This window comes from Anomaloglossus baeobatrachus, chromosome 7 (genome assembly GCF_048569485.1).
Source record: "Anomaloglossus baeobatrachus isolate aAnoBae1 chromosome 7, aAnoBae1.hap1, whole genome shotgun sequence".
NCBI classification, from domain to species: Eukaryota; Metazoa; Chordata; class Amphibia; order Anura; family Aromobatidae; genus Anomaloglossus; species Anomaloglossus baeobatrachus.
In genome coordinates, this window is record NC_134359.1 from 254901598 (window position 1) to 254920741 (window position 19144).

General features: G+C 53.6%; 1 protein-coding gene across 1 annotated transcript in view; it reads left to right on the plus strand.

The window, feature by feature from the left end:
- The window catches only part of TRRAP (transformation/transcription domain associated protein), a 467034-nt gene that overhangs the window by 91752 nt on the left and 356138 nt on the right, over window positions 1–19144 (plus strand). Inside the window, exons 18-21 of the mRNA XM_075319755.1 lie at window positions 4103–4294; window positions 6394–6559; window positions 6648–6904; window positions 18863–19063. Of these exons, the coding sequence (XP_075175870.1) occupies window positions 4103–4294; window positions 6394–6559; window positions 6648–6904; window positions 18863–19063 (816 nt within the window). The remainder of the gene's footprint in view (window positions 1–4102; window positions 4295–6393; window positions 6560–6647; window positions 6905–18862; window positions 19064–19144) is intronic.

A 19144-nucleotide genomic window follows, 5' to 3' on the forward strand; every position in this document is an offset into this window, starting at 1 on the left:
CATTCTCCGCCAATGGGACGGGAAGACAACTTCCCTAGACAGGAAAGTCTCCCTTTCTCAGACGGCCAAGGATTCTCTGCTATGGTGGCTTCTTCCCACCTCATTATCGCAGGGAAGATCATTCCTGCCCCCATCCTGGGCAGTGGTCACGACAGACGCGAGTCTGTCAGGGTGGGGAGCAGTTTTTCTCCACCACAGGGCTCAAGGGACGTGGACTCAGCAGGAATCCACCCTTCAGATCAATGTTCTGGAGATCAGGGCAGTGTATCTTGCCCTATTAGCCTTCCAGCAGTGGCTGGAAGGAAAACAGATCCGAATTCAGTCGGACAACTCCACAGCGGTGGCATACATCAACCACCAAGGAGGGACACGCAGTCGGCAAGCCTTCCAGGAAGTCAGGCGGATTCTGATGTGGGTAGAGGAAAGAGCATCCACCATATCAGCAGTTCACATCCCGGGCGTAGAAAACTGGGAAGCAGACTTCCTCAGTCGCCAGGGCATGGACGCAGGGGAATGGTCCCTTCACCCGGACGTGTTTCAGGAAATCTGCCGCCGCTGTGGTGTGCCGGACGTAGACCTAATGGCGTCTCGGCACAACAACAAGGTCCCGACCTTCATAGCGCGGTCTCGCGATCAAAGAGCTCTGGCGGCAGACGCCTTAGTGCAAGATTGGTCGCAGTTCCGGCTCCCTTATGTGTTTCCACCTCTGGCACTCTTGCCCAGAGTGTTACGCAAGATCAGATCCGATTGCGGCCGCGTCATACTCGTCGCCCCAGACTGGCCGAGGAGGTCGTGGTACCCGGATCTGTGGCATCTCACGGTCGGCCAACCGTGGGCACTACCAGACCGTCCAGACTTACTGTCCCAAGGGCCGTTTTTCCATCGGAATTCTGCGGCCCTGAACCTGACTGTGTGGCCATTGAGTCCTGGATCCTAGCGTCTTCAGGATTATCCCAAGGGGTCGTGGCCACCATGAGACAGGCTAGGAAGTCCACTTCTGCTAAGATCTACCACAGAACGTGGAAGATTTTCTTATCCTGGTGCTCTGCACAAGGAGTATCTCCCTGGCCATTCGCGTTACCTGTTTTTCTTTCCTTCCTGCAATCTGGGTTGGAAAAGGGTTTGTCGCTCGGCTCCCTTAAAGGGCAAGTCTCGGCACTATCCGTGTTTTTTCAGAAGCGTCTAGCACGACTTTCTCAGGTACGCACGTTCCTGCAGGGGGTTTGTCATATCGTACCTCCGTACAGGCGGCCGTTAGATCCGTGGGATCTAAACAAGGTCCTTGTTGCTCTCCAGAAGCCGCCCTTCGAGCCTCTGAGGGATGTGTCACTTTCTCGACTCTCACAGAAAGTGGCCTTTCTGGTAGCGGTCACGTCTCTTCGGAGAGTGTCCGAACTAGCAGCGCTGTCATCCAAGGCTCCTTTCCTGGTGTTCCACCAGGACAAGGTAGTGCTGCGCCCCATTCAGGAGTTTCTCCCTAAGGTGGTATCCTCTTTTCATCTTAATCAGGATATCTCCTTGCCTTCCTTTTATCCGCATGCAGTTCATCGGTATGAAAAGGATTTACATTTGTTGGATCTGGTGAGAGCACTCAGAATCTACATTTCCCGCACGGCGCCCCTGCGCCGCTCGGATGCACTCTTTGTCCTTGTCGCTGGTAAGCGCAAAGGGTCGCAGGCTTCCAAAGCCACCCTGGCTCGATGTATCAAAGAACCAATTCTTGAAGCCTACCGTTCTGCTGGGCTTCCGGTTCCATCAGGGCTGAAGGCCCATTCTACCAGAGCCGTGGGTGCGTCCTGGGCATTACGACACCAGGCTACGGCTCAACAGGTGTGCCAGGCAGCCACCTGGTCGAGTCTGCACACTTTCACCAAACATTATCAGGTGCATACCTATGCTTCGGCGGACGCCAGCCTAGGTAGAAGAGTCCTGCAGGCGGCAGTTGCCTCCCCGTAGGGGAGGGCTGTCTTTGCAGCTCTAACATGAGGTATTTCTTTACCCACCCAGGGACAGCTTTTGGACGTCCCAATCGTCTGGGTCTCCCAATGGAGCGCCGAAGAAGAAGGGAATTTTGTTACTTACCGTAAATTCCTTTTCTTCTAGCTCCTATTGGGAGACCCAGCACCCGCCCTGTTGTCCTTCGGGATTTTTGGTTGTTTTTCGGGTACACATGTTGTTCATGTTGAATGGTTTTCAGTTCTCCGACGTATCTTCGGAGTGAATTTGTTTAAACCAGTTATTGGCTTTCCTCCTTCTTGCTTTTGCACTAAAACTGGTGAGCCAGTGATCCCACTGGTGGTGTATAGCCAGAAGGGGAGGGGCCTTACACTTTTTAGTGTAATTGCTTTGTGTGGCCTCCGGAGGGCAGTGCTATACACCCAATCGTCTGGGTCTCCCAATAGGAGCTAGAAGAAAAGGAATTTACGGTAAGTAACAAAATTCCCTTCTTAACCACCCTCCCTGGGTCCAGCAGGGTCTTCACCACTTCCCCTGCTGTCTGTCATTGGCTGCAGCGCTGATGTCCTATCGCCAGTGACCTGAGAGTGGCGCTCCGTCTTCACGGTAAGCTTAGTGATTGGTTGTCGCTGTGACGTCAGTGCTACAGACAGTAGCGGACACCAGGAGCAGCGGTGGAGCTGCTTCGCGAATATTCGACGCACAATGTAAGTCTATGGGAAACCAGAATAATTTAACGTTGGACCTAACGGCGAGCTGTGGTGACTGAGGAAAAGACAGAAACAGTACGGGCACAGCCTCTCTCTCTCTGTCTGTTTCTCTCTCTCTGTCTGTTTCGCGCGCTCTGGTCTGTTTCGCGCGCTCTGGTCTGTTTCGCGCGCTCTGGTCTGTTTCGCGCGCTCTGGTCTGTTTCGCGCGCTCTGGTCTGTTTCGCGCGCTCTGGTCTGTTTCGCGCGCTCTGGTCTGTTTCGCGCGCTCTGGTCTGTTTCGCGCGCTCTGGTCTGTTTCGCGCGCTCTGGTCTGTTTCGCGCGCTCTGGTCTGTTTCGCGCGCTCTGGTCTGTTTCGCGCGCTCTGGTCTGTTTCGCGCGCTCTGGTCTGTTTCGCGCGCTCTGGTCTGCTTCTCGCGCTCTCTGGTCTGTTTCGCGCGCTCTGGTCTGTTTCGCGCGCTCTGGTCTGTTTCGCGCGCTCTGGTCTGTTTCGCGCGCTCTGGTCTGTTTCGCGCGCTCTGGTCTGTTTCGCGCGCTCTGGTCTGTTTCGCGCGCTCTGGTCTGCTTCTCGCGCTCTGGTCTGCTTCTCGCGCTCTGGTCTGCTTCTCGCGCTCTGGTCTGCTTCTCGCGCTCTGGTCTGCTTCTCGCGCTCTGGTCTGCTTCTCGCGCTCTGGTCTGCTTCTCGCGCTCTGGTCTGCTTCTCGCGCTCTGGTCTGCTTCTCGCGCTCTGGTTTGCTTCTCGCGCTCTGGTCTGCTTCTCGCGCTCTGGTCTGCTTCTCGCGCTCTGGTTCTGCTTCTCGCGCTCTGGTCCTGCTTCTCGCGCTCTGGTCCTGCTCCTCGCGCTCTGGTCTGCTCCTCGCGCTCTGGTCTGCTCCTCGCGCTCTGGTCTGCTTCTCGCGCTCTGGTCTGCTCCTCGCGCTCTGGTCTGCTCCTCGCGCTCTGGTCTGCTCCTCGCGCTCTGGTCTGCTCCTCGCGCTCTGGTCTGCTTCTCGCGCTCTGGTCTGCTTCTCGCGCTCTGGTCTGCTTCTCGCGCTCTGGTCTGCTTCTCGCGCTCTGGTCTGCTTCTCGCGCTCTGGTCTGCTTCTCGCGCTCTGGTCTGCTTCTCGCGCTCTGGTCTGCTTCTCGCGCTCTGGTCTGCTTCTCGCGCTCTGGTCTGCTTCTCGCGCTGTTTCCTGCTGCGCCGCCTCTCATTACGCCAGACCTGGAGGCTGGAAAACGAGCGCCAGGAAGTCAGAAATGAACCTGAAAGTATCGGAGCGGATGTAGTTTTATCCGTCGGATACCGAATGGTGCGAATACATTCGCTCATCCCTAATCATTACCTTTTGCACTTTCTCGCTGTTGTACACGGGCTGTAGCTGCGGTAATCACCGGACACCGGGGAACACCATCTTTGTTCAGGAATGTTGGATCTGAGCGAATGTCTTGTTTTTTTCAGATCGTTGCCAATTCCTTCTTGGCGAACCCCACCACGTCCGCTCTGTTTGCCACCATCCTGGTGGAGTATTTGCTGGAAAGGCTTCCGGAGATGGGATCCAACGTGGAGCTGTCCAACTTGTACCTCAAGCTGTTCAAGCTGGTGTTTGGCTCCGTTTCCCTGTTTGCTGCTGATAACGAACAAATGCTTAAGGTGAAGAGATGCGTCTTGGCGCCGAGCGGCCGTGTAATTAAGAATCCCGTTACCCCCGTCAGGCTTGGCCTGAATATTGATTACATTTACTAGGAAAGTAGCCGAAATTCATGATAGAGGGAGGGAATGATTGGCCTCCGTAAAGGGGTCTTTCCATCTCCTGAAGCCATGGCGTGTCCCTAAATAGCCCATCACGCTGTGATTGTGGGGATATGACCTCTAAGACCTGCACTGATCCTGAGAAGTTTTCCTTGCAGAGGTGTGGAGAAAACGGCCATTGTCACGTTTTTTTCTGCTAATTACTTTACGCTGGGTAGTGGAGGGCAGCTGTGCAGAAAACGGGCAAGGAGACGCTGCTCTAAATAGGAGCAATGTCCCCTTTTTATTCTCAGGATTGTGGGGGGGTCCCCAACAAACATTATATCGCTAGTGATGCGGACCCTTCTAAGTGACTGCAGAGCTGGTGCTCCCCATCTCACAGCTCTGCAGGAAACCACATCATAGTCTCACTTTACTTCATTGCTGCAAACAATCTCCAGATCGGTGGGGGTCTATGATATGGAGCGGATACCAATTACTTATCCTTGTGACATGCTGTGACTTTATAAGATGGGAATTGACCTTTTCTTGAAAATCCTACACTGTCTTATGCCTCCTTCACGCAGCCGTGTCTGCGGTACGGGGGAAGCCACACGTAGACCCATTAAAATCAATGGGTTTGCATACACATCCGTGTTTTGACATGAACCATGGATGGAGCACACGCGTGTCCATGTGCTTCACATGGCGACATGTCTTTTCTGCCAGCAGCATGGATGTCACATGGACCACACACGGATGTGATCTGTGTGATTTGTACCGGAGGAAACATGTCACTGACAAATGTATTTTTATACTTACCTGTCTCCGTTACTGCTGTTTCTTCCGGGCCCGCTCATTATGCTCATGAATATTCACTGAACTGACAGCGGACCCGGAAGGAAGTGTGACACCAGCGCCAGAGATAGGTAAGTATACAAGTTTGTGCTTTCCGCGTGTTACCTGGATGTCACACGGATAGCACACATAACACACACACACACACACACACACACACACACACACACACTGATGGACATATGTGATCTGTGTAGTATATACCAGAGGAAACCAGTCAATGAGAAATAAATGAATTATGATACTTACCTGTCTCCGGCGCTGCTGTTGCTTCCGGACCGCTCATTATGCTCATGATTATTCACTGAACTGACAGTGGACCCGGAAGCACGTGTGACATCAGTGCCAGAGATAGGTAAGTATACAAGTAAGTGCTGTCTATGTGCTATCCGAAAATCGAAGGAGTTCACGGTATGAGGCTGCATTGCTCTCTCCTCTCTCTCTGTTTATCTCTTTTTCTCTCTCTCCCTCTCTCTCTGTCTATCTCTCTTTCTCTGTCTATCTCTGTCTTTCTCTCTCTGTCTCTTTCTCTCTCTGTCTCTTTCTCTCTGTCTCTTTCTCTCTCTGTCTCTTTCTCTGTCTCTGTCTCTGTCTCTCTCTCTGTCTCTGTCTCTCTGTCTCTGTCTCTCTGTCTCTGTCTCTCTCTCTGTCTCTGTCTCTCTCTCTGTCTCTGTCTCTCTCTCTGTCTCTGTCTCTCTCTCTGTCTCTGTCTCTGTCTCTGTCTCTCTCTGTCTCTCTCTGTCTCTCTCTGTCTCTCTCTGTCTCTCTCTGTCTCTCTCTGTCTCTCTCTGTCTCTCTCTGTCTCTCTCTGTCTCTCTCTGTCTCTCTCTCTCTCTGTCTCTGTCTCTGTCTCTGACTCTCTCTCGGTCTCTGACTCTCTCTCTGTCTCTGTCTCTCTCTCTGTCTCTGTCTCTCTCTCTGTCTCTGTCTCTCTCTCTGTCTCTGTCTCTCTCTCTGTCTCTGTCTCTCTGTCTCTGTCTCTGTCTCTGTCTCTGTCTCTCTCTCTGTCTCTGTCTCTGTCTCTCTCTGTCTCTCTCACACACATACACACATACACACTCACACGGACTTGTGTACCTACACCATGGACCGTGGCAAATGTTCCACGCACGTGTGAAGGACGCCTTAGTAGTAACATTATTTTTCTGATTTCTCTTCTGTAGCCCCATTTGCACAAAATTGTGAACAGCTCGATGGAGCTCGCCCAGACCGCCAAGGAACCATACAACTACTTCTTACTCCTCCGGGCCCTATTCCGGTCTATAGGGGGAGGCAGCCATGATCTTCTGTACCAGGAGTTTCTGCCCTTGTTACCCAATCTCCTGCAAGGTCAGTGGGCGCCCACATCGGCTCACCATATGATTTATAGTTTACGTTTATAAATCCATGTGCCCTTTATTTTTTGCCTCGTTTTTAGGCCTGAACATGCTACAGAGCGGCCTCCACAAGCAGCACATGAAGGACCTGTTTGTGGAGCTGTGCCTCACCGTGCCCGTCCGCCTCAGCTCGCTGCTGCCCTACCTCCCCATGCTGATGGATCCATTAGTGTCTGCATTAAATGGCTCCCAGACGTTAGTGAGTCAGGGTCTGCGGACCCTGGAGCTGTGCGTGGATAACCTGCAGCCAGACTTCCTCTACGACCACATCCAGCCCGTCCGTGCGGAGCTCATGCAGGTAATCCCCTTCTCCACCACCAGGGGGCAGCAGAAGTGCACGTCACCGCAGCCGCATATTCTGTATCCCCCGGTGGGCCGACATTTCAGGCCGGTCTCCTGGGTGACTCTGGTGGCATTTTCCGTGCTCTTGTTTTCCGCATAATCGCTGTGTAAAATATTTAGAGACCTGAGAAAAGTAAACTCCGCACATTCCCTTCTATTGGGGATTTAAAGGGAATCTGTCACCAGATTTGGCGCCTATAAGCTGCGGCCACCACCACTGGGCTCTTATATACAGCATTCTGTATATAAGAGCTCAGGCCGCTGTGTAGAACGTAAAACGTAAAAATCACTTTATAATACTTACCTAGGAGGTCGCTCCGGTGCAGACCGGTCATATGGGCGTCTCCTTTCTCCGGGTGCGGCGCCTCCTCTTTCGGCCAGCTTAGTCTTCCTTCTTCTGAAGACTGGGTACATGACGCGTCCTACGTCATCCACACTCCCTGGCATTGAGGTGCTGCGCAGGCACACTACAATACTTTGATCTGCCCTGAGCAGAACAGATCACAGTGCGCCTGCGCAGGACCTCCGTGCCAGTGTGTGTGAATGATGTAGGACGCGTCATGCACCCAGGCTTCAGAAGAACTACCTTTTAATCTTTACCAGAGCTTCACTGTAGTGTTTACAAGCTAGCTAGTCGGTGGTCTGTCTCCTAGGCAACAAGCGGTAAACAATAGAAGAGTGTTAATATCTCAATAACAGTTGCATGTTTTAATAAACAGTAAATTTGCTAAAGTTCTTGTTTTCTTTGTCGCTCCATTGGGAGACCCAGACAATTGGCTGTATAGCTTCTGTCTCCGGAGGCCACACAAAGTATTACCCTTAAAAGTGTAAAGCCCCTCCCCTTCTGCCTATACACCTCCCCGTGCCTCACGGGCTCCTCAGTTTTTATGCTTTGTGCGAAGGAGGCTGACATCCACGCATAGCTCCACATCTTAGTCAGCAGCAGCTGCTGACTATGTCGGATGGAAGAAAAGAGGGCCCGTAACAGGGCCCCCAGCATGCTCCCTTCTCACCCCACTCTGGTCGGCGGTGCTGTTAAGGTTGAGGTACCCATTGCGGGTACATAGGCAGGAGCCACATGCTGTTTTCCTTCCCCATCCCTTAATGGGCTCTGGGTGAAGTGGGATCCCAATCGGTCTCCAGGCACTGGGACCGTGCTCCCTCCGCAGCCCCTGGGAATCTGCTGGACAGGAGCCGGGTATCGTCAGGGACAAGGCCCTGCTACTGTGAGGTACTCTGTGTCCCCCTGTGGGACCGCGCATGGAGCGCTTGTGCCATACACACTGCAGCACTGCTGGGTGTGTTAGTGCGCCGGGGACTACCGCGCCGACCGCGCTTGTTTGCCGGCCGCGCTTATAACTTTAGTCCCCGGCTTTTGCGGCCTAGTACCGCATATTCCCGCCCCCGGGCCTGCCAGTCAGGGGAAGGGAGGGACGCTGCACTGGACGTCAGCGCTGAGGGCTGGAGCATACTTTGTATCCTCCTCCCTCCTCACTCAGCACAGTGGGGCATCAGATTCCCGCACTTTCTAGGGCACGCCCACGGCCCACTCCTCCACACAGAACGCCGGCAGCCATTCCTGTCAGCACTTCTGAAGCTGGAGAGGAGAGACAACACGGCTCTGGGAGGCCCAGGCAGGGAATCTGATGATCAGGCAACCGCTTTGAGCGGTCGGTAGGCAGCACCTGTGGTGCTGGCCCCACTGAGTGCCGAAGTGTACATATATATATATGCTTATATGCTATACATTTACACTGTACGGTCGCACTGTTGATTTTTGGCTATATACCCTCCTGCATTGTACTCAGACGAGACAACAGCATGTCGTCCGCAAAAAGCAAGGGTGCCACAGCACAGGCTTACTTTGCAACCTGTACCTCATGTGCGGCTATACTACCGGCAGGTTCCACCGATCCTCATTGTGTGCAATGCTCGGCCCCCGTGGCACTTACTCAGCCGGAGCCTCTGCTACTGGTGGCCCAGGTGGAACCACCTGCTACCACTGTCCAGGTGACAGGGACGGAGTTTGCAGTATTTGCTGACAAACTTTCTGAGACTATGGATAAATGGTCTGCTAAGATACTAGAAGCCTTGCAGTCCAGGCCGGTAACACAGGCCCCGGGCACTGTTGAATCATTGACCCCAGGCCCCCCTCAGTTGGAGCAGCAAAGTGTTCCTGGGGTGACCCATAGGTCCCAGGGTGAGGTCTCTGACACAGACCGCAGTCCCAGGCCGCCTAAGCGGGCTCGCTGGGAGCTTCCCTCGACTTCATCACACTGTTCAGGGTCTCAGCAAGAGGACTCTCTGGATGATGAAGCGGAGGTAGCAGATCAGGATTCTGATCCTGAGGCCGCTCTCAACCTAGATACACCTGAAGGTGACGCAGTAGTGAATGACCTTATAGCGACCATCAATCAGGTGTTGGATATTTCTCCCCCAGCTCCTCCAATTGAGGAGTCAGCTTCTCAGCAGGAGAAATTCCGTTTCAGGTTTCCCAAGCGTACATTGAGTACGTTTCTGGATCACTCTGACATCAGAGAGGCAGTCCAGAAACACCGAGCTTGTCCAGATAAGCGTTTTTCCAAGCGCCTTAAGGATACACGTTATCCCTTCCCCCCTGACGTTGTCAAGGGCTGGGCTCAGTGTCCCAAGGTGGATCCTCCAGTCTCCAGACTGGCGGCTAGATCCATAGTTGCAGTGGAAGATGGGGCTTCACTCAAAGATGCCACTGACAGACAGATGGAGCTCTGGTTGAAATCCATCTATGAAGCTATCGGCGCGTCTTTTGCTCCAGCATTCGCAGCCGTATGGGCACTCCAAGCTATCTCAGCTTGTCATGCGCAGATTAATGCAGTCACGGTCTGCTCCGCAAGTGGTGTCCTTAACCTCGCAGGCGTCGGCGTTTGCGTCTTACGCCATTAATGCTGTCCTGGACTCTGCGAGCCGTACGGCGGTAGCATCCGCCAATTCGGTGGCAGTCCGCAGGGCCATGTGGCTACGTGAATGGAAGGCAGACTCTGCTTCCAAAAAGTTCTTAACCGGTTTGCCATTTTCTGGCGACCGCCTGTTTGGGGAGCGATTGGATGAAATCATTAAACAATCCAAGGGAAAGGACTCATCCTTACCCCAGTCCAAACCAAACAGACCTCAACCACGGAAGGTACAATCGAGGTTTCGGTCTTTTCGGTCCGCGGGCAGGTCTCAATTCTCCTCGTCCAAAAGGCCTCAGAAGGATCCGAGGTACTCCGATTCATGGCGGTCTAAGTCACGTCCTAAAAAGACCGCCGGAGGAACCGCTTCCAAAGCGGTCTCCTCATGACTTTCGGCCTCCTCACACCGCATCCTCGGTCGGTGGCAGGCTTTCCCGCTTTTGCGACGCCTGGCTGCCACAGGTAAAAGACCGTTGGGTGAGAGACATTCTGTCTCACGGTTACAGGATAGAGTTCAGCTCTCGTCCCCCGACTCGATTCTTCAGAACATCTCCGCCCCCCGAGCGAGCCGATGCTCTTCTTCAGGCAATGTGCACTCTGAAGGCAGAAGAAGTGGTGATCCATGTTCCTTTTCAGCAACAGGGTCACGGTTTTTACTCCAACTTGTTCGTGGTGCCGAAAAAGGACGGATCCTTCCGTCCTGTTCTGGACCTAAAACTGCTCAACAAACACGTAAAAACCAGGCGGTTCCGGATGGAATCGCTCCGCTCCGTCATCGCCTCAATGTCCCAAGGAGATTTCCTAGGACATATCTTGGCATGGAGTTTCATACTCTCTCAGCGATAGTGAAGCTTCCGCTGGACAAACAGCGTTCACTACAGACAAGGGTGCAATCTCTCCTTCAAGGCCAGTCACACCCCTTGAGGCGCCTCATGCACTTCCTAGGGAAGATGGTAGCAGCAATGGAGGCAGTTCCTTTTGCGCAGTTTCATCTGCGTCCACTTCAATGGGACATTCTCCGCAAATGGGACAGGAAGTCGACGTCCCTCGACAGGAACGTCTCCCTTTCTCGGGCAGCCAAGGCTTCCCTTCAGTGGTGGCTTCTTCCCACTTCTCTGTCGAAGGGGAAATCTTTCCTGCCCCCATCCTGGGTTGTGGTCGCGACGGACGCGAGCCTGTCAGGGTGGGGAGCGGTCTTTCTCCACCACAGGGCTCAGGGTACTTGGACTCAGCCAGAGTCCTCCCTTCAGATCAATGTTCTGGAGATAAGGGCAGTGTATCTTGCCCTAAAGGCGTTCCAGCCGTGGCTGGAAGGCAAGCAGATCCGAATTCAGTCGGACAACTCCACAGCGGTGGCATACATCAACCACCAAGGCGGAACACGCAGTCAGCAAGCCTTCCAGGAAGTCCGGCGGATTCTGCTATGGGTGGAAGCCACAGCCTCCACCATATCCGCAGTTCACATCCCGGGCGTAGAAAACTGGGAAGCAGACTTTCTCAGTCGCCAGGGCATGGACGCATGGGTATGGTCCCTTCACCCGGACGTGTTTCAGGAGATCTGTTGCCGCTGGGGGATGCCGGACGTCGACCTAATGGCGTCCCGGCACAACAACAGGGTCCCGACATTCATAGCACGGTCCCAAGATCACAGAGCTCTGGCGGCAGACGCATTAGTTCAGGATTGGTCGCAGTTTCAACTCCCTTATGTGTTTCCTCCTCTGGCACTGTTGCCCAGAGTGTTACGCAAGATCAGGTCCGACTGCCGCCGCGCCATCCTCGTCGCTCCAGACTGGCCGAGGAGGTCGTGGTATCCGGATCTGTGGCATCTCACGGTGGGCCAACCGTGGGCACTGCCAGACCGACCAGATTTGCTGTCTCAAGGGCCGTTTTTTCTATCTGAATTCTGCGGCCCTCAATTTGACTGTGTGGCCATTGAGTCCTGGATCCTAGCGTCTTCAGGATTATCTCAAGAGGTCATTGCCACTATGAGACAGGCTAGGAAAACAACGTCCGCCAAGATCAACCACAGGACGTGGAAAATATTCCTGTCGTGGTGCTCTGCTCAGGGGTTTTTCTCCCTGGCCATTTGCCTTGCCCACTTTTCTGTCCTTCTTCAATCCGGATTGGAAAAGGGTTTGTCGTGAGGGATATTTCGCTCACATGTCTTTCGCAGAAAGTGGTTTTTCTAGTAGCAGTCACCTCACTTCGGAGAGTGTCTGAGTTGGCAGCGTTATCATGCAAAGCTCCTTTCCTGCTGTTTCACCATGACAAGGTGGTTCCGCGTCCGGTTCCGGAATTCCTCCATAAGGTGGTATTCCCTTTTCATCTCAATCAGGACATCTCCTTACCCTCGTTGTGTCCTCATCCAGTTCACCGATGTGAAAAGGATTTGCTCTTGTTAGGTCTGGTGAGAGCACTCAGACTCTACATTTCTCGTACGGCGCCCCTGCGCCGCTCGGATGCGCTCTTTGTCCTTGTCGCTGGCCAGCGTAAAGGGTCGCAGGCTTTCAAGTCAACTTGGCTCAGTGGATCAAGGAACCAATTCTTGAAGCCTACCGTTCTGCTGGGCTTCCGGTCCCTTCAGGCTGGAGGCCCATTCCGCCAGAGCCATGGGTGCGTCCTGGGCATTGCTGCACCAGGCTACGGCTCGGCAGGTGTGTCAGGCGACTACCTGGTCGAGTCTGCACACTTTCACGAAGCACTATCTAGTGCATACCTACGCTTCGGCAGATGCCAGCTGAGGGAGCCGGGTCTTTCAGGCGGCGGTGGTCCACCTGTAGGAAGGAGCCGTTTTACGGCTCTTTTATCGAGGTATTCTTTTACCCACCCAGGGACTGCTTTGGACGTCCCAATTGTCTGGGTCTCCCAATGGAGCGACAAAGAAGAAGGGAATTTCTTCGGCGCTCCATTGGGAGACCCAGACGATTGGGTGTATAGCACTGCCTCCGGAGGCCACACAAAGCAATTACACTAAAAAGTGTAAGGCCCCTCCCCTTCTGGCTATACACCCCCAGTGGGATCACTGGCTCACCAGTTTTTCTGCTTTGTGCGAAGGAGGTCAGACATCCACGCATAGCTCCACTGTTTAGTCAGCAGTAGCTGCTGACTATGTCGGATGGAAGAAAAGAGGGCCCATATACGGCCCCCAGCATGCTCCCTTCTTACCCCACTTGTGGTTCGTAAGGTTGAGGTACCCATTGCGGGTACGGAGGCTGGAGCCCACATGCTGCTTTCCTTCCCCATCCCCCTGAGGGGCTCTGTGGAAGTGGGATCTTACCGGCCCCCAAGCCCTGAGGCCGGGCTCCATCCACAGACCCAGTTGAACCTGATGGATAAGGAGCTGTGTACCATTCAAGGACAAGGCCCTGCAACTTTCAGGTACTCTGTGTCCCCGTTCAGGCGGGCACGCACACACCAGACTTGCTGGGTGTGTTAGTGCGCCGGGGACAGTAACGCTGGGGTTTGAGTCACAGCAGCTTAGCTGTGTGACTTCATGTAATGGGAACTACCGCGCCGGCCACTCTCGGAGCGGCGGCGCGGCTGGGACTTGTAGTGCGCCGGGGACTTGGCGCCGACCGCGCTTTTACGGCGGCGGCGCTTATAAATTTAGTCCCCGGCTTTTGCGGCCTAGCTCCGCTTCGTTCCCGCCCCCTCCCTGTCAATCAGGGAAGGGGAGAGACGCTGTACGTTTACTCAGCGCCGAGGGCTGGAGCCTTATTTACATGCTCCAGCCCTCTCACTTGGCACAGTGGGACACAGGTTTCCCGCTTTTGGTCTGGCATCGTCAGCCAGAGCCTATGGTGGTAGTAGCCCAGGCAGAGTCGCCTGTGAACCCTGCCCCGGTGACGGGGACAGAATTTGCAGTCTTTGCTGATAAAATGTCTGTGACTATGACAAAAATCCTGGAGACCTTGCAGTCCAGGCCAGTTGCTCAGACCATGGACACTACTGTCCCTATGTTCCCCGGTCCCCCTCAGTTGGAACTAATCCGTACTTCACGGGGGTCTCAGGCATCACTGGCTGAGGGCTCTGACTCCGATGACAGTCCCAGGCCGCCTAAGCGAGCTCGCTGGGAGAGACCCTCCACGTCATCACGCGGGTCAGGGTCTCAGCGAGAAGGGTCTCTATATGATGAGACAGAGGTGGGTGATCAGGAGTCTAGCCCTGACACCGCACTCAATTTGGATACGCCAGATGGTGACGCCATGGTAAATGACCTTATAGCGGCCATCAATAGGCTGTTGGATATTTCTCCCCCAGCCCCTTCAGCAGAGGAGGCAGCTGCCCAGCAGGAGAAATTCCATTTCCTGTATCCCAAGCGTAAATTGAGCACCTTTCTGGACCACTCTGACTTCAGAGCATCAATCCAGAAACACCATGCTTATCCGGACAAGCGTTTTTCCAAACGTCTTAAGGATACACGTTATCCCTTTCCCCCTGACGTGGTCAAACGCTGGACCCAGTGTCCAAAAGTGGACCCTCCAATATCCATGCTTGCAGCTAGATCCATAGTTGCAGTGGAGGATGGGGCTTCACTTAAAGATGCCAATGACAGACAGATGGACCTTTGGTTGAAATCTGTCTATGAAGCTATTGGCGCGTCGTTTGCTCCAGCATTCGCGGCCGTGTGGGCGCTCCAAGCTATTTCAGCCGGTTTGGCACAGGTGGACTCTTTCATACGTCCAGCAGTGCCGCAAGTGGCGTCCTTAACTACGCAAATGTCTGCGTTTGCGACCTACGCTATTAATGCGGTACTGGACTCTACGAGCCGTACCGCAATGGCTTCCGCCAACTCTGTAGTTTTGCGCAGAGCCTTGTGGTTAAAAGAATGGAAAGCAGATTCTGCTTCTAAAAAATGTTTAACCAGCTTGCCACTATCTGGAGACAGACTGTTTGGTGAGCAATTGGCGGAAATCATTAAACAGTCCAAAGGTAAGGACTCTTCCTTACCCCAGCCCAGATCAAGCAAACCTCAACAGAGGAAGTGGCAGTCAAAGTTTCGGTCCTTTCGAGGCTCGGGCAAGCCCCAGTTTGCCTCGTCCAAAGGGACTCAGAAAGAGCAAAGGAGCTCTGATTCCTGGCGGGCTCACTCACGCCCCAAGAAAGCAGCCGGAGGTACCGCTTCCAAAGCGGCTGCCTCATGACTTTCGGCCGCCTCCCTCCGCATCCTCGGTCGGTGGCAGGCTCTCCCGCTTTTGCGACATTTGGCTGCCACAGGTCAAAGACCGGTGGGTAACAGACATTTTGTCTCACGGGTACAGGATAGAGTTCAGTTCTCGTCCTCCGCCTCGGTTCTTCAGAACTTCCCCACATCCCGACCGAGCAGATGCCCTTCTGCAGGCGGTGCATTCTCTAAGAGCAGAAGGAGTGGTGGTCCCTGTTCCTCTTCGGGAACAAGGACAAGGTTTTTACTCCAATCTCTTTGTGGTGCCAAAAAAGGACGGCTCATTCCGTCCTGTTCTGGACCTAAAACTGCTCAACAAGCATGTGAACGCCAGGCGGTTCCGGATGGAATCCCTCCGCTCAGTCATTGCCTCAATGTCTCAAGGAGATTTCCTAGCATCAATAGACATCAAAGATGCTTATCTCCACGTGCCGATTGCTACAGAGCACCAACGCTTTCTACGCTTCGTGATAGGAGACGACCACCTTCAGTTCGTAGCTCTGCCATTTGGTCTGGCGACAGCCCCACGGGTGTTCACCAAGGTCATGGCGGCAGTGGTAGCAGTCTTGCACACTCAGGGACACTCTGTGATCCCTTACTTGGACGATCTACTTGTCAAGGCACCCTCTCAGGAGGCATGCCAACTCAGCCTGAACGTTGCACTGGAGACTCTCCAGACGTTCGGGTGGATCATCAACTTCTCAAAGTCAAATCTGTTACCGACCCAATCACTGACGTATCTTGGCATGGAGTTTCATACTCTCTCAGCGATAGTGAAACTTCCGCTGGACAAGCAGCGGTCACTACAGACTGGGGTGCAGGCTCTCCTTCAAAGTCAGTCGCACTCTTTAAGACGCCTCATGCACTTCCTGGGGAAGATGGTGGCGGCAATGGAGGCGGTTCCGTTTGCGCAGTTTCATCTGCGCCCACTTCAATGGGACATTCTCCGCCAATGGGACGGGAAGTCAACATCCCTGGACAGGAAAGTCTCCCTTTCCCAGACGGCCAAGGACTCTCTGCAGTGGTGGCTTCTTCCCACCTCATTATCACAGGGAAGATCCTTCCTACCACCATCCTGGGCGGTGGTCACGACAGACGCGAGTCTGTCGGGGTGGGGAGCAGTTTTTCTCCACCACAGGGCTCAGGGTACGTGGACCCAGCAGGAGTCCACCCTTCAGATCAATGTTCTGGAAATCAGAGCAGTGTATCTTGCCCTACTAGCCTTCCAGCAGTGGCTGGAAGGAAGGCAGATCCGAATTCAGTCGGACAACTCCACAGCGGTGGCATACATCAACCACCAAGGGGGGACACGCAGTCGGCAAGCCTTCCAGGAAGTCCGGCGGATTCTGATGTGGGTGGAAGCCACGGCCTCCACCATATCCGCAGTTCACATCCCCGGCGTAGAAAACTGGGAAGCAGACTTCCTCAGTCGCCAGGGCATGGACGCAGGGGAATGGTCCCTTCACCCGGACGTGTTTCAGGAAATCTGTCGCCGATGGGGAAGGCCGGACGTCGACTTAATGGCGTCCCGGCACAACAACAAGGTCCCAACCTTCATGGCACGGTCTCGCGATCACAGAGCTCTGGCGGCAGACGCCTTAGTGCAAGATTGGTCGCAGTTCCGGCTCCCTTATGTGTTTCCACCTCTGGCACTCTTGCCCAGGGTGCTACGCAAGATCAGATCCGACTGCAGCCGCGTCATACTCGTCGCCCCAGACTGGCCAAGGAGGGCGTGGTATCCGGATCTGTGGCATCTCACGGTCGGCCAACCGTGGGCACTACCAGACCGACCAGACTTGCTGTCCCAAGGGCCGTTTTTCCATCGGAATTCTGCGGCCCTGAACCTAACTGTGTGGCCATTGAGTCCTGGATCCTAGCGTCTTCAGGATTATCCCAAGGGGTCGTTGCCACCATGAGACAGGCTAGGAAGCCCACGTCCGCTAAGATCTACCACAGAACGTGGAGGATATTCTTATCCTGGTGCTCTGCTCAGGGAGTGTCTCCCTGGCCATTTGCATTGCCTACTTTTCTTTCTTTCCTGCAATCTGGGTTAGAAAAAGGTTTGTCGCTCGGCTCCCTTAAAGGGCAAGTCTCGGCGCTATCCGTCTTTTTTCAGAAGCGTCTAGCACGACTTTCTAAGGTACGCACGTTCTTGCAGGGGGTTTGTCATATCGTACCCCCGTACAAGCGGCCGTTAGATCCATGGGATCTGAACAGGGTACTGGTTGCCCTCCAGAAGCCGCCCTTCGAGCCTCTGAGGGAGGTTTCACTTTCTAGACTATCACAGAAAGTGGCTTTTCTGGTAGCGATCACATCTCTTCGGAGAGTGTCTGAGCTAGCAGCGCTGTCATCCAAGGCTCCCTTCCTGGTCTTCCACCAGGACAAGGTAGTGCTGCGACTCATTCAGGAGTTTCTCCCGAAGGTGGTATCCTCTTTTCATCTTAATCAGGATATCTCTTTGCCTTCCTTTTGTCCTCATGCAGTTCATCGCTATGAGAAGGATTTACATTTGTTAGATCTGGTGAGAGCACTCAGAATCTACATTTCTCGCACGGCGCCCCTGCGCCGTTCGGATGCACTCTTTGTCCTTGTCGCTGGTAAGCGCAAAGGGTCGCAGGCTTCCAAGGCCACCCTGGCTCGATGGATCAAAGAACCAATTCTTGAAGCCTACCGTTCTGCTGGGCTTCCGGTTCCATCAGGGCTGAAGGCCCATTCTACCAGAGCCGTGGGTGCGTCCTGGGCATTACGACACCAGGCTACGGCTCAACAGGTGTGCCAGGCAGCTACCTGGTCGAGTCTGCACACTTTCACCAAACATTATCAGGTGCATACCTATGCTTCGGCGGACGCCAGCCTAGGTAGAAGAGTCCTGCAGGCGGCAGTTGCCTCCCCGTAGGGGAGGGCTGTCTTTGCAGCTCTAACATGAGGTATTTCTTTACCCACCCAGGGACAGCTTTTGGACGTCCCAATCGTCTGGGTCTCCCAATGGAGCGCCGAAGAAGAAGGGAATTTTGTTACTTACCGTAAATTCCTTTTCTTCTAGCTCCTATTGGGAGACCCAGCACCCGCCCTGTTGTCCTTCGGGATTGTTGGTTGTTTTTCGGGTACACATGTTGTTCATGTTGAATGGTTTTCAGTTCTCCGACGTTACTTCGGAGTGAATTTGTTTAAACCAGTTATTGGCTTTCCTCCTTCTTGCTTTTGCACTAAAACTGGTGAGCCAGTGATCCCACTGGGGGTGTATAGCCAGAAGGGGAGGGGCCTTACACTTTTTAGTGTAATTGCTTTGTGTGGCCTCCGGAGGCAGTGCTATACACCCAATCGTCTGGGTCTCCCAATAGGAGCTAGAAGAAAAGGAATTTACGGTAAGTAACAAAATTCCCTTCTTTGTTTACTTACCGTAAATTCCTTTTCTTCTAGCTCCAATTGGGAGACCCAGCACCCGCCCCTGTGCCCTTCGGGCTGTTGTTTTCTTTGTGTACACATGTTGTTCATATTGAATTGTTCTTGGTTATGGTTTCAGTTCTCCGAACATCCTTCGGATTGAATTTACCTTAGACCAATTTATAAGTTTCCTCCTTCTTGCTTTTGCACCAAAACTGAGGAGCCCGTGATGCACGGGAGGGTGTATAGCAGAGGGGAGGGGCTTTACACTTTTAAGTGTAATACTTTGTGTGTCCTCCGGAGGCAGTAGCTATACACCCCAATTGTCTGGGTCTCCCAATTGGAGCTAGAAGAAAAGGAATTTACGGTAAGTAAACAAAATTCCCTTCTTTTGCATTAGTTTCCTTGAGCGTCATGTCCATATTCTGTGCCCTAGGCCTTGTGGAGGACCCTGCGTAATCCTGCAGACAGCATTTCCCACGTGGCTTACAGAGTCCTTGGCAAATTTGGTGGAAGCAATCGGAAAATGCTGAAAGAATCCCAAAAGCTTCAGTATGTGGTGACGGAAATCCTGGGGCCGAGCATTACCGTGGAGTTTGCAGACTGCAAGGCGTCCATTCAGCTACCCATGGAAAAGGTAAGGGGTTGTGCGACATCGCTCCATACTGTGCACCACCCTCAGACCTACGGGGTCCTGTATCGTGTGTTCTGACTCCAT